General features: G+C 39.5%; 2 protein-coding genes across 2 annotated transcripts; both read left to right on the forward strand.

Annotated features, from left to right (window-relative positions):
• Positions 1 to 6,136: 6,136 nt before the first annotated feature.
• LOC142176379 (uncharacterized) lies at positions 6,137 to 7,531 on the forward strand. The gene has a single exon (XM_075243829.1). It carries the CDS (start codon positions 6,137 to 6,139, stop codon positions 7,529 to 7,531), a length of 1,395 nt encoding a protein of 464 aa, XP_075099930.1.
• Positions 7,532 to 10,359: 2,828 nt separating this feature from the next.
• Positions 10,360 to 12,342, forward strand: LOC107827146 (uncharacterized). The gene is made up of 2 exons (XM_075242806.1): positions 10,360 to 11,691; positions 11,788 to 12,342. Exons 1-2 carry the CDS (start codon positions 10,360 to 10,362, stop codon positions 12,340 to 12,342), a joined length of 1,887 nt encoding a protein of 628 aa, XP_075098907.1.
• The last annotated feature ends 270 nt before the right edge of the window (positions 12,343 to 12,612 follow it).

A 12,612-nucleotide genomic window follows, 5' to 3' on the forward strand; every position in this document is an offset into this window, starting at 1 on the left:
CCTTCTCAGGGACGAGGGAAGAGACCCTTACCTAGTGCCCAACAACTTAAATTCAGAAAGAAAATAGCAGCCGATATTCTTACATTCAATATTTGTCTGAACTTGAATTGCAAATAACAATCGCCTTCGCTTGGTACAGAAAATGGTTCAATCTAGAGGCAGAGGCGACACTTCGAAAGGAAAGAGTGACCCTTCTCGGGGACGAGGGAAGAGACCCTTACCTAGTGCCCAACAGCTTGAAATCAGAAAGAAAATAGCAACCGGCAGAGGGAGAGGTGCAGAACTTTTCGAGACCAGTTCTTATGCCCCATCTAGGGAAGCATCAGAGGGCAACTCAGCCTCTGTACATAAGCAGCCGGTTGTCCAGTCAAGGCCGCTAGAGAGCTATCAGCACAGGGATGAGTCATCCACATCTCATAATACTTCTGAGGGCTCAGAAAGTTCTAGTCAGGCTTCTGAGCCATCTACTACACCTGCCCCTGAGCCATCCAACTCCAGTGAAAGGCGTGCGAAGTTTCTTAGGCCACGCAGGGTTTTCCCGTCGTTTCATCAAGGATTTCTCTAAAGTGGTGAACCTCGTTGTGCAAGCTTTTACAGAAAGATGCTAAGTTTCACTTCAATGTTGATTGCATGAGAGCTTTTGAATTGTTAAACTTCAAGTTGACAACCACTCCCATTATCACCGCTCCTGATTGGAGTATACCTTTTGAGCTCATGTGTGATGCTAGTGACGTAGCGGTTGGAGCTGTTTTGGGGCAACGTATCAACAAGATTTTTCATCCAGTCTACTATGATAGTAAGACCACGAATGGTTCCCAAGTCAACTACGAAGAAAGAGCTCCTTGACATTGTGTCTGCAATTGAGAAATTTTGCCCGTACTTGATGGGTGCGAAAGTTATTGTTCACACGAATCATGCGGCACTTCGCTATCTCATGCGGCACTTCGTTTGATGAGATGGGTGCTTTTGTTGCAAGAGTTTGATACTGACATCCAAGATCGAAGAGGAAGTAAAAATCAAGTGACGGACCACTTGTCTCGTTTGGAGGAGGAGGGGAGGCTGCATGATGGCCTTGAAATCAATGGCTCCTTCCCCGATGATCAACTCTTGACTATTTTAATGAAGGAGGTGCCATGGTTTGCCGATCTAGCAAATTTCCTTGTGTGTGGAATTATCCCGGATGAGTTCTCTTCAAACCAAAGGAAGAAGCTTAAACGGGATTGTCAAGATTATTATTGGGATGAGCCATACCTTTTCCGGATTTGTACGGATGGGGTAATTATAATATGTGTACCGGAAGAAGAGCAAAGTGATATTCTTGGGGCTTGTCATTCTTCGCCATATGGTGGTCACCATGGTGGAGCAAGAACGGCGGCCAAAGTGCTAAGTTGCAGTTTTTATTGGCCCACTCTTTACAAGGTTGCTAGTGAGCTAGTGAAAAGATGTGATGAATGTCAACGGGCCGGTGGAATCTCGAAGAAAAATGAAATGCCTCTCACTACTATTTTAGAGATTGATATCTTTGATGTGTGGGGTATTGACTTCATGGGTTCTTTTGTGAGTTCTTGTGGAAACACCTACATCTTGGTCGCTGTTGATTATGTGTCTAAATGGGTTGAGGCCATTGCTCTACCCAATAATGAAGCGAGAAGTATAGTGGCATTCTTGAAGAAGAATATTTTCACAAGGTTTGGTACTCCGCATGCTATCATAAGCGATGAGGGGTCTCATTTTTGCAACAAGGCTTTTAACACTTTACTTAGCAAGTATAGTGTTACTCATAAAGTTACGACTCCGTATCATCCACAAGCTAGCGGTCAAGTGAAAGTCTCCAGTCGGGAGATAAAGAGTATCTTGTCCAAAATAGTGAATGCTAACCAGATGAATTGGTCCAAGAAGCTCGATGATGCATTATAGTCTTATTGGACGGCTTAGAAAACACATATCGGAATGTCTCCATACCGGTTGGTGTTCGGAAAAGCTTGTCATCTTCCGGTGGAACTTGAGCACAAAGCCATGTGGGCTCTAAATAAGTTGAATCTTGATTGGGATGTAGCAGCTAACTTGAGCGTTGCACATTTAAATGAATTGGATGAGTTACGGTACCATGCTTATGCAAATTCGTCCTTGTACAAAGAAAAGATGAAATATCTTCATGACAAATACATTTGGAATAAAGAGTTCAAGGTGGATGATCTTGTATTGTTGTTCAACTCACGATTGAGGATGTTTCTCGGAAAGCTAAAGTCTAAATGGAGTGGTCCTTTTGAAATTATGGGTGTGACACTTTTTGGTGCATTGAACTTGAACAACAAAAACAATGAGGTATTCTGAGTCAATGGTCACCGGATGAAGCACTATTTGGGAAAAGTTAGTGATGGCCACGTCGTGGCGGTGATTCATTTCAAAAGATGGTAATCTGTGCCGTGCCGAGACGTTAAATCAGACGCTTTTGGGAGGCAACCCATGTGTTTTTTTTCTTTTCTTTGTTTCTTTTATAGTTAGGAGTTATTTTTAGACTAACTGGATTTGAAGTGTGTTGCAGGGATGATTGTGCTTTACAGGTGGGAACAACTAATTTTTGACCTCACCTAAATTCTATACTATTTTAGTGTAAATATTTCTTTTAGATTTAATCTTAATATTTAAACTTTTATCTTACTCTTAATAGGTTTTATTTTTTTTAAAAAAAGGAAAACTATATATATATATATATATATATATATATATATATATATATATATATATATATATATATATATATATATATATATATATATATATATATATATATATATATATATATATATATATATATATATATATATATATATATATATATATATATATAATTAAACTATAGAATTTTTCTTAGTATCACTTAAAGTACATGTAAATATTTAATTTTCCTATATTGTAAGAAATGTTGGTTAATCTTCTTATCTTTATAATTTAATTTATCTTTTAAAATAAAATTAAAAAAAAGAAGGCAAAATGAAGTTAACATGAAAGATATTAAGTTTGTTATCAAACTTTTATCTCAAAAAAATATTTTTTTTTACTTGCTAACAACTATCACAATCCCATAATCCCCATATAAGTCCTAACTAACCCCCACGATCTACTCCTCCCAATCCCACACTTCCTTAACTCCCTCACGTCTCCCCTCATAAGTCCTCCTCACATCAATTATAAAACAGACAATGCACTATATAATACACTCACTTTTAGCAACAAAAGAGGCACGGAAAAAAAAAAGGATTTGAAGAATATCCAAGAGACAAATATTGAGAGAAAGCAGAAATTCTTTGTAAAAGAAAAAGGTTCTACATCCTTTTTTCAATAAAAATTATCAGGCAGAAAACATGGAGTTCGAGTAGAGGTTAAGTTCGAGATTTGGGTTCCGATTTTCTTTAGAGATTTCGGCTCTAACTGTGATTTTATCTCTATTCATTGTTGTCACTTCGCTTGGGATTAAGAGTTGAAACCATATATCAGTTTCCTACTATTATTCTTAAAGAAGTTTCATTCTGCAGGTTTTCTTCTAATCATTGTTTTATATATTTTAATATGTCCTACTTTGAATATGAACTTGAGCCATTTAAAGGATTTTTTTGTAGTTTCAGTTCTTTAGTTTTTTGAATGTTTGAATATTATTTAGGTGTTTAGCTTGCGATAATATTTTGGTTCATATTGTCTTCTTTTGATTCAACTTCGCCTTTTGTCTTTAATGTACAGTTGATTGTCTTAAAGTATATGAAAGTTTAGTGTCATTTTTTAGACTTTGATTCTTAAAGACTTTTCATTTGTCTGACTCTATGTTGATGAATTAAAAATCTGAAAACTTAGGACATTAAATTTTGTGCCCTAGTAAGATTGTTTAATAAAAGACGGTCATATTTGCATCATAAAAGAACTGATTTACATTCAATGTAGAAATCCATGTAATTTTGCATATGATCTTTTTTTTTTTTTGCAAATTATAAGTATTAATAAAGGTTGAAGTAATAATTAGCAGATATTTGTGGTGGATTTCATTCTAATATAATAGATATTCTGTATGTGTTTTAATTTTAAGATGATTTAGTTAGTTCATTTTAATTCTTTACTTAATTTCTACTTTTAGATATTTAGAAAATAATAGAGATAGTAGCATATTAAATAGTTCAATCGTAGTGATAGATTAAAAAAAACAATTCAAAGATCATTAGATTTTTAGTTGTCGTTAATTAAAAAAACTTTAACTTCACAATAATATCAAAACTTCTTTTTTTGGAAAAATAATTCTTAATTCGTAGAAGGCTTTAGGTACACTTTAATCAATTATTGTGATTATGTACACGTTCGCGTGACATAGTTACGAATTCCCAAATTAAAGGCAAAGTATGCGTTCGCGCAACTTTGACAAAACAATCTTAAAAATAATAAAGTGTTATTAATTGTGTACACGTACGCGTGACATGATTCATGACATACCAAACAAAATGAATACATGTACGCGTGATTCGTTTCAAGATAATTTCATAATTACGAATAATAAAGCAATTAAAAGCGGTAAAAAGGTAAATGTACATAGGTTCTAAAATGAGTAATTAAATAATTTAATTAAGCCAGGTATGATTAAAGCGACCGTGCTAAAATCATGGAATCCGAGAGTGCCTCACACCTTCTCTCGGGTTAACAGAATTCCTTACCCGGTCTTCTGTGTTCGCGGACCGTAATTCGGAGTCAAAACTTCCTCGATTTGGGATTTCAAATAAACCGGTGACTTGGGACACCAGAAATTATCCCAAGTGGCGACTCTGATTAAATAAATAATCTCATTTCGAATAATGTCACTTAAATTGGAAAAACTCTTTTTTTTCTTATCCCACGAGAAAAGTAGAGGTGTGACAGCTCTGGCGACTCTGCTGGGGAAAAGAACCCAAAATTTTGGTTCAGGGTTCAGAATTTGAGCTTGTAATGTGATTTATACTTGGCTTTATTAATTGTATGATATTATTGTGTTTGTGGGCCTAATGTGCTAATTGTTGCTTATTTACCGCTTTGATACTATTTGAACTGTATTAAATTGTCTTCTTACGCCTCCCTTCTGAGTCTTCTGAATTTATGGTGCACACGTGCGCGTGGCCCACTTTTCTGTTAGAAGTCATACCAATTAGAACGAGGCTGGGTCATTAACTAGGCCGGGTAGACTTTCGTGCTCCCGGTACGTTTACCCTCACCTCGGCTCGAGCTGTCCGCTTGGGTAAGCCAGGTCTAAAACACTCCCCTTAGGATTTAAACCTAGAATAACATAGCCTCATGCCGGATCCCTAGTAGGAACGTTTGTTTGCATCATGTGCATTTGACTTTGGGGACTCAACACAGGGGTTGGGTCCGTCTAGGACAGGTGTACCCGAAATTACAAGACCATCCTGATGCATCTTATGTGCTACTTGTGCATTATGTTTGATTTGGTTTGTGCATGTTGACCGGTTTCTAAAATAAAAATATAAAAATATTGAGAAAAAACCAGAAAGAAGAAAATATGAGGGAGAAAATTTACCCGATTTTCGAAAATCTCAGTATTTACCCCCCAAAAAAAAAGAAGCCTGAATTTTTCAAAAAAAATGTCATCCTATTCCTGAAATATTTACGAACTACGCGGGTCTGATTCTCACCGGATGTGAGATACGTAGGCAACCTTCATAGGGTTCGGCCCCATTTTTATAAAAAAAAAAAAAAAAAAGAAGAAGAAGAAGAAGAAATGTGTCTAGTGTTTTTTTTAATCAAAAAACAAATAAGCAGACCCAGCTTCGGTTAATCCCAAATCGTTCCTGTTAGAATAGCCTTAGAACATCTTCAAACTTGTTGAAGGGCTGTTCTCGCAAGAACGGACGTGTCTGTCAATTGGAAATCACTTTTACCATAATGCCCTTCCCCGACCCTAAAGCTATCCTTGAAAGTAAGAAGGGGCCATAGTTGCAAAAATAGCCACCTTTTCTTCGATCACAATTGCAAAAATAGCCCCCCTTTTTTCGTTGATTTTTCTTAAAATTGAGTTATTTACAAAAGATTGTTTGCAAAAGGAGTGCATTGGTTCTGTCTCTAGAGACTAGTGTCAACCCTAACCTTAACCACCCACAGGTACAAAATGAGCACTGTCCAGAACACACCGTTCACAGTTGTAGACGAGGCTCCACTTCAGCTTCAGATGTGGTGGTATGATTTAGGAGAAGATGGTCAGAAATGGGTCACCAAGCACCTGGGAGCCCTCACAGATATTATGAAAATTAAACCACGGGACGATTTGATTGAGGCACTAGTGACTTTTTGGGACCCTATTCACAATGTTTTTCGCTTCTCCGATTTTGAGCTAACTCCCACTTTGGAAGAGATAGCTGGATATTCCGGGTTTGGCAGGGATTTGAGAAACCAGGAGCTCATATTCCCAAGGGCTCTTTCTGTACACCGATTCTTCGATCTTCTGAACATCAGTAAGCAAATTAGAAAGACCAACGTAGTCGAAGGGTGTTGTTCTTTCTACTTCTTGTACTCTAGGTTCGGGCAGCCAAATGGGTTTGAAATGCATGAAAAGGGCCTTAACAACAAGCAGAACAAAGACACATGGCAGATTCATCGTCGCTTCGCCTTCATAGTGGCATTTCTGGGAATTATGGTCTTCCCAAACGAGGAGCGGACAATTGATACCCGCATAGCCAGGGTTGTACAGGTCCTCACTACCAAAGAACATCACACTCTTGCTCCGATCATTCTATCAGACATTTATCGGGCGTTGACCTTGTGCAAGTCCGGGGCAAAATTCTTCGAAGGGTGCAATATTTTGTTACAAATGTGGTTGATTGAGCATCTCCGACATCACCCCAAGTTCATGAGCTATGGTCCGAGCAAGGACAATTTCATTGAGAGTTACGAAGAAAGAGTAAAAGATTACAACTCTCCAAAAGGGGTGAAAGCCTGGATATCCCACCTAAGATCTTTAAATGCAAGTCAAATTGAGTGGACTTTGGGATGGCTCCCGCTAAGAGAGGTGATACACATGTCAGCCCTAAAAAGTTATTTGCTGTTGTTGGGTTTGAGAAGTGTCCAGCCGTATGCACCACACAGAGTTCTAAGACAGCTAGGAAGGTACCAAGTAGTACCTAAGGATGAAGATTTGAGTGTGCAAGTTATTGAGCTACACCCCGAAGCCCCACTCCCCGAAGCTTTAATCCAGCAAATTTGGAATGGTTGTCGCTACTTGAAATATGATACTCAGGTGCCAGATCCTGCGAGAGGTGAGGTAGATCCGGGTTATGCTATATGGTTTGGGAAGAGGTCTCACGTGGATGATGTGCCAGAGCCCAAAAGGCCCACAAAAAGGCCGCATGTTCAAGCCTTTGATGATAAAATCCAAGAACGGTTGGCTTGGGGTGAACGGGAAAAGGGATACAAAACAACTATTCATGCCTTAGAAGAAAGGCTGAGAAACCTCAATTTTGAGAAAGACTTGCAAGAACAAGAAGCCGAAGGGAAAAGAAGAGTCTGATCCGCAAAAATAAAGCCCTTCGTACTCAACTTCAACAGATGAAGAAAGCCTCTGAAGTGCCAGTGAGAAGTTGGAAAGACCAGAGAACCATTGCCAATCTGATGGAAAAAGTGCAAGATTATGATTCCCTCTTGGCAAAGACTGAAAAGTCATTGGACAAAGCCAATGAAAAGATCGTACAGCTAAATGAGAAGGCCGAATCAAGTAAGGATCGCCAAGTAACACAATTTGAAGAAAAGAGGGCTCAATTCGAGCGTGAGAAGGCCCATTGGGTACGTTCAGAAGCTCAGCTCCATGCACAGTTGGAAGAAATGAGAAGGTACAATAGAGAATACCAGTATGCAGATTTTGATAGGGAGATGGCTCAGGTGAGACTCGAGCAGGCTAGACTTCGGGCTCAGTTGGAGTCAGCCTTAGATCGTGAGGGCCACATAAGGGAGATAGCCACCACTCGCCAGCTGCATTACAAGATCGAGACCAAAATTTCCAGTACTTCAAAGAGCAAGTTCATAATTTGGTTGTTTATACCGCTCAAAGTTATGTGAACTGCCAAGGGATGGATTATGAGAAGTTTTTGGAGCATGCACCTACTTTTGCCCGTCATCTTGCAGCAGAGTTAGAAAGGATGTACCGTACATTAGGGGGTCAACCAGGGCAAGCCCCACCATGAGTAGATGTTCCAGTGTTTGAAAGCCAGAAGATTGTGGAGTTGAATTATAATCGTAGTTGTTAGAACTTTTTATGTAGTAGTTATGTTTTAGTTTGAGTCATTGTTGAATCTTTAAAATCGCTGTCTTTTAGTCTTGTCAGAGTTTGGTAAGTCATTTTCAATGTAATGTCCTTTCTGTTATTGTATTATTTCATTTTGTTAAAAAAAAAATACTATTATTATTTTCCCCTAAACTACGTAATGGTCTGATTCATCCGGCGTCATGATACGTAGGCAATTCTCATCGGATGCGATCATAACCATAATTAATCTATAAAAAAAAAAACCGCTAAATTCAAGATGAAAATAAACCAATAAATCAATAAGCCGGGATGAAACATAAAGCCTTCCAAGATCATTTTAGAAATGAAAATGGCATTAGGTGCATAACATATAATGTGTGATTAATATCTGCAAAATGCCTAACTCTAACACGTTTGTTGTTTGTCATTTTATAAGATAAAGTGAAACAGAGGTGGTTGGTTTGTGGTTTAAACTGGCGACTCACCCTTACAACACGAGATCAAAAGGAAAAAGTAGAATGGCAAACAACAGTGAGAATGAGTCAGATAATGATGATGTCCATGGACAATTGGTTGAACAAGGTTCAGGACTGGTTGAAGAAGTAAGAGTGTTGAAGCAACAATTGGCAGAGATGTACCAAGCCTGGGTGAATGGACAAGCACCGCCCTCACTACCCATAGGGCCTTCGGACAATCTTCATAATGTGTCAATTGCCACTCAAGTGCCTATCTCCATAACAAGTAACCCATTGTACCAACCTGGATTCAGTCCGAGCTTTAACCTTCCTACTATCCCCAGTACCTCCATTCCACGTCCTCCAATCGCACCCCTCAGAAATGACCCACCTACTATACCCATTGTCCATACTTTCACTGTCCCTCAACCGGCTCTTGCTCAAAAGTCCAATAATGATCCACAACTGGATGCTCATGATGCCCAACATTACTCTCCAGAACTGACTTTAAAGGTTCCAGATTCATACAAGCACACTCCTCATAACGTGTTCCCAATTGAGATCGAAAAGCCCGAAAAGAATATGGAACAAGAGGAAATGACCAGAAAAATGAAGAGCTTGGAACAGACCATGAGAAACATACAGGGTTTGGGGGGCCACAAGAGTGTTTCCTTTAACGATCTATGCATGTTTCCCCATGTTCATTTGCCACCCGGCTTCAAGACCCCCAAGTTTGACAAGTATGATGGGCATGGTGATCCCGTTGCCCATTTGAAGAGGTATTGTAACCAACTAAGGGGAGCGGGAGGCAAAGAAGAATTGCTCATGGCTTATTTTGGGGAAAGTTTGACAGGAATTGCTTCAGAGTGGTTCATAGATCAAGACATCTCTCACTGGCATGTTTGGAATGACATGGCTCAAGATTTTGTCCAACAGTTTCAGTACAATATTGATATGGTGCCAGACCGCTCTTCTCTCGTCAACATAAAGAAGAAACCAACAGAAAGCTTCAGAGAATATGCAATCAAATGGAGAGAGCAGGCTACTAGGGTCAAACCACCAATGAAAGAGGCAGAAATGATTGACTATTTTCTCCAAGCTCAGGATCCAGATTACCTCCATTACATGTTGGCCACCATCGGTAAACCTTTTGCTGAGGCGATTAAGATTGGTGAAATAGTTGAGAATGGCATGAAGTCAGGAAAAATTATGAGTCAGGCAGCCCTTAAGGCAACCACACAAGCAATTCAAAGCGGGTCAGGCAATTTCGGAAATCGGAAAAAGAAGGAGGAAGGATCCATGATGGCATCTGGGTTCGGGGGAGTTCAAAGAGGAATAGCTCCTTCTTACGTGCAATTCCAACAAGGACTATCCAATTCTCTTCAACATTATTATCCGCCTCAAGGTCCCCGATACTCAGTTCCCCTGCAACAATACACAGTGTTTAATGCTCAGGCTTATGTTAGGCCTCCCAATCACCAACAATGGCAGGCACTGATTCCACAAGGCTCCCGTCAACTCCGACCGAATTTTCAGGCACCATATAATCCTCGTCCCTGACAAGAATATGTGAGAGAACAGGAGCCAAAGAAAGAGTTCACCCCAATTGGAGAATCGTATACAAGCCTATTTCGAAAGTTGATGCAGTTGAAGTTGATTGAACCTATTATGCCGCATTATGTGAATCCAAATTCAAAAGGTTTTGACTCAAATGCAAGATGTGAGTATCACTCTAACACCCAAGGGCATAGTACTGAAAACTGTTGGACATTAAAGAAAGCCATTGAAAATTTGATTGAAGCAAAGGCAATTGTGGTAACAAACAATGAGGATACTCCTAATATCACAAACAATCCGCTCCCAACTCATGATAATACACATTTTATTGGGATGATTCGTGATGATCGGTATTATAAGCAGTCTGGCAAGACAGAGATGGTTGTTAGAACCATAGGGCCAGAACCAAAAGTGATAGTGAGCCCGCCGCAATTAACACCGTTGATGGTGAAAGGTGCGAGTTCTAGTTTGAACTTGGCATGTTCTGAAAAAACGATTCTCTATGTTCCTGGAAGCACAAAAAAGGTTGAGGTTCAATTGGGTGGGCCAAAACTTTACATCCCCGGAGGCATTCAAAAGATCATTCCGAATAATGGTTTGAGGAATATAACAGAGCCAGTCGTGATCCGACCTGTTGCCCAACTCCTAGTGACAAACACAAAAGCTATTCCCTGGAATTATAACAAGACTGTCATGACATACAAAGGAAAAGAGATAGTTGAAGAAACAGGTGAAATAGGGGGCTTGACCCGCTCTGGAAGGTGTTATTCACCAGAGGAATTGAGAAAAGCTAAGCAAGCCAGGGAAAGTCATTTGCCAGTGAAAGAACCCGTTGCAGAAAAAGAAGCGGAGGAATTCCTTAAGAAGATGAAATTGCAAGACTACTCAATCATTGACCAACTAAGGAAAACTCCTGCTCAGATATCTTTGTTATCTCTGCTTTTGCATTCAGAAGAGCATCGTCGTGTGTTGATCAAAACTTTGAACGAGGCATATGTCTCAGAAAAGACAACGGTGAATCACCTAGAAAAAATGGCTGAAAGATTCTTTGAAGTAAATAGAATTACTTTCAGCGATGATGATTTGCCTGAGGAAGGGGCTGGCCACAATAGAGCTTTGCATCTTATGGTCAAATGTGAAGGGCACTACGTAAAAGGAGTCATGATTGACGGAGGCTCAAGTGTAGATGTGTGTCCTCTTTCTACTCTACAACAGCTGAACATCGACAATAACAGAATTCGAACCAGTAATGTTAGCATCAGAGCTTTTGATGGTTCAAAAAGAGACACTATTGGGGAAATCGAACTCACCATGACAATCGGTCCGGTTGATTTTAACATTGTCTTTCAAGTGTTAGATATGGAAACTTCCTATAATTTTCTTTTGGGAAGGCCGTGGATCCATATGGCCAGAGCTGTACCATCCACCCTACATCAAATGGTCAAATTCGAGTGTGACGGGCAAGAAATTATTGTTCATGGGGAGGACGACTCATCCGTCTATAAAGACCAGTCCATTCCATATATCGAGGCCAAGGAAGGATGTGAATCTATCATATATCAAGCATTTGAGGTGATTGAGGTGGACCAAGTGGAAGAAGGAAAACCAATTCTGCATCCTCGTCTTTCAGCCACATCTATGATGGTAGCTTCGCTGATGTTGAGGAACGGCTATGAACCAGGAAAAGGATTGGGATCCTCTCTACAAGGAATTGTGAACCCCATTGCTCCATTTTCGAAGAAAAATACCTTTGGCTTGGGCTTTAAACCAACTTCAGCTGACATAGACAGAGCCAAGGCCCGCAAAAAGAATGGTTGGAATCTGTCCAAACCAATCCCTCACATTGCCTACCCTTTTGTCAAGCCACAATTTGAAGAAGTCCAAATTCCTTCTACTCAGGATGACATTGACGGAGTTTGCCAGGGTCTCAAGGAGATGTTCTATGAGATCAATATGGTTCAAGTTGGGGAGGGCCCTAGCCGTGCAAGTGTTCAACTGATTGGTCCAGATACTTTACTCAGCAACTGGGAAGCAACTCCTCTTCCCATCAGGAAGGAGTCTGGGTAGCCTGTTTTGTTTTTTTTTTTTTCTGTATTTGGATTATTTTAAGGGTTGTAATCCAGATATTTTAGTTTAATTGCTTTGCTGTGATGTTAACCCTTCTATCCTTTCAAATTCAATGAAATGAAGTTCCATTTTCGTAGTAAAATTCTATCTTTTTATTTTCCTAATTTTTGTTAATTTCTTATCATTTTCAGTTTCGATAATGCTGGCTTTAAATACATGACATGCACGCGGAATTCATGCCCAGATCTTAAAAAGCTGTTTAATCTCGAA

This window comes from Nicotiana tabacum, chromosome 22 (genome assembly GCF_000715075.1).
Source record: "Nicotiana tabacum cultivar K326 chromosome 22, ASM71507v2, whole genome shotgun sequence".
NCBI lineage: Eukaryota > Viridiplantae > Streptophyta > Magnoliopsida > Solanales > Solanaceae > Nicotiana > Nicotiana tabacum.

Excerpts from the sequence above, each read along its gene's own strand:
- LOC142176379 (XM_075243829.1), top strand. The coding sequence starts at position 6,137 with ATGAGCACTGTCCAGAACACACCGTTCACAGTTGTAGACGAGGCTCCA.
- LOC107827146 (XM_075242806.1), top strand. The coding sequence starts at position 10,360 with ATGCAGTTGAAGTTGATTGAACCTATTATGCCGCATTATGTGAATCCA. Across the intron at positions 11,692-11,787 it reads GGATCCATATGGCCAGAGCT|TCCATTCCATATATCGAGGC; the intron begins GTACCATCCACC and ends TATAAAGACCAG.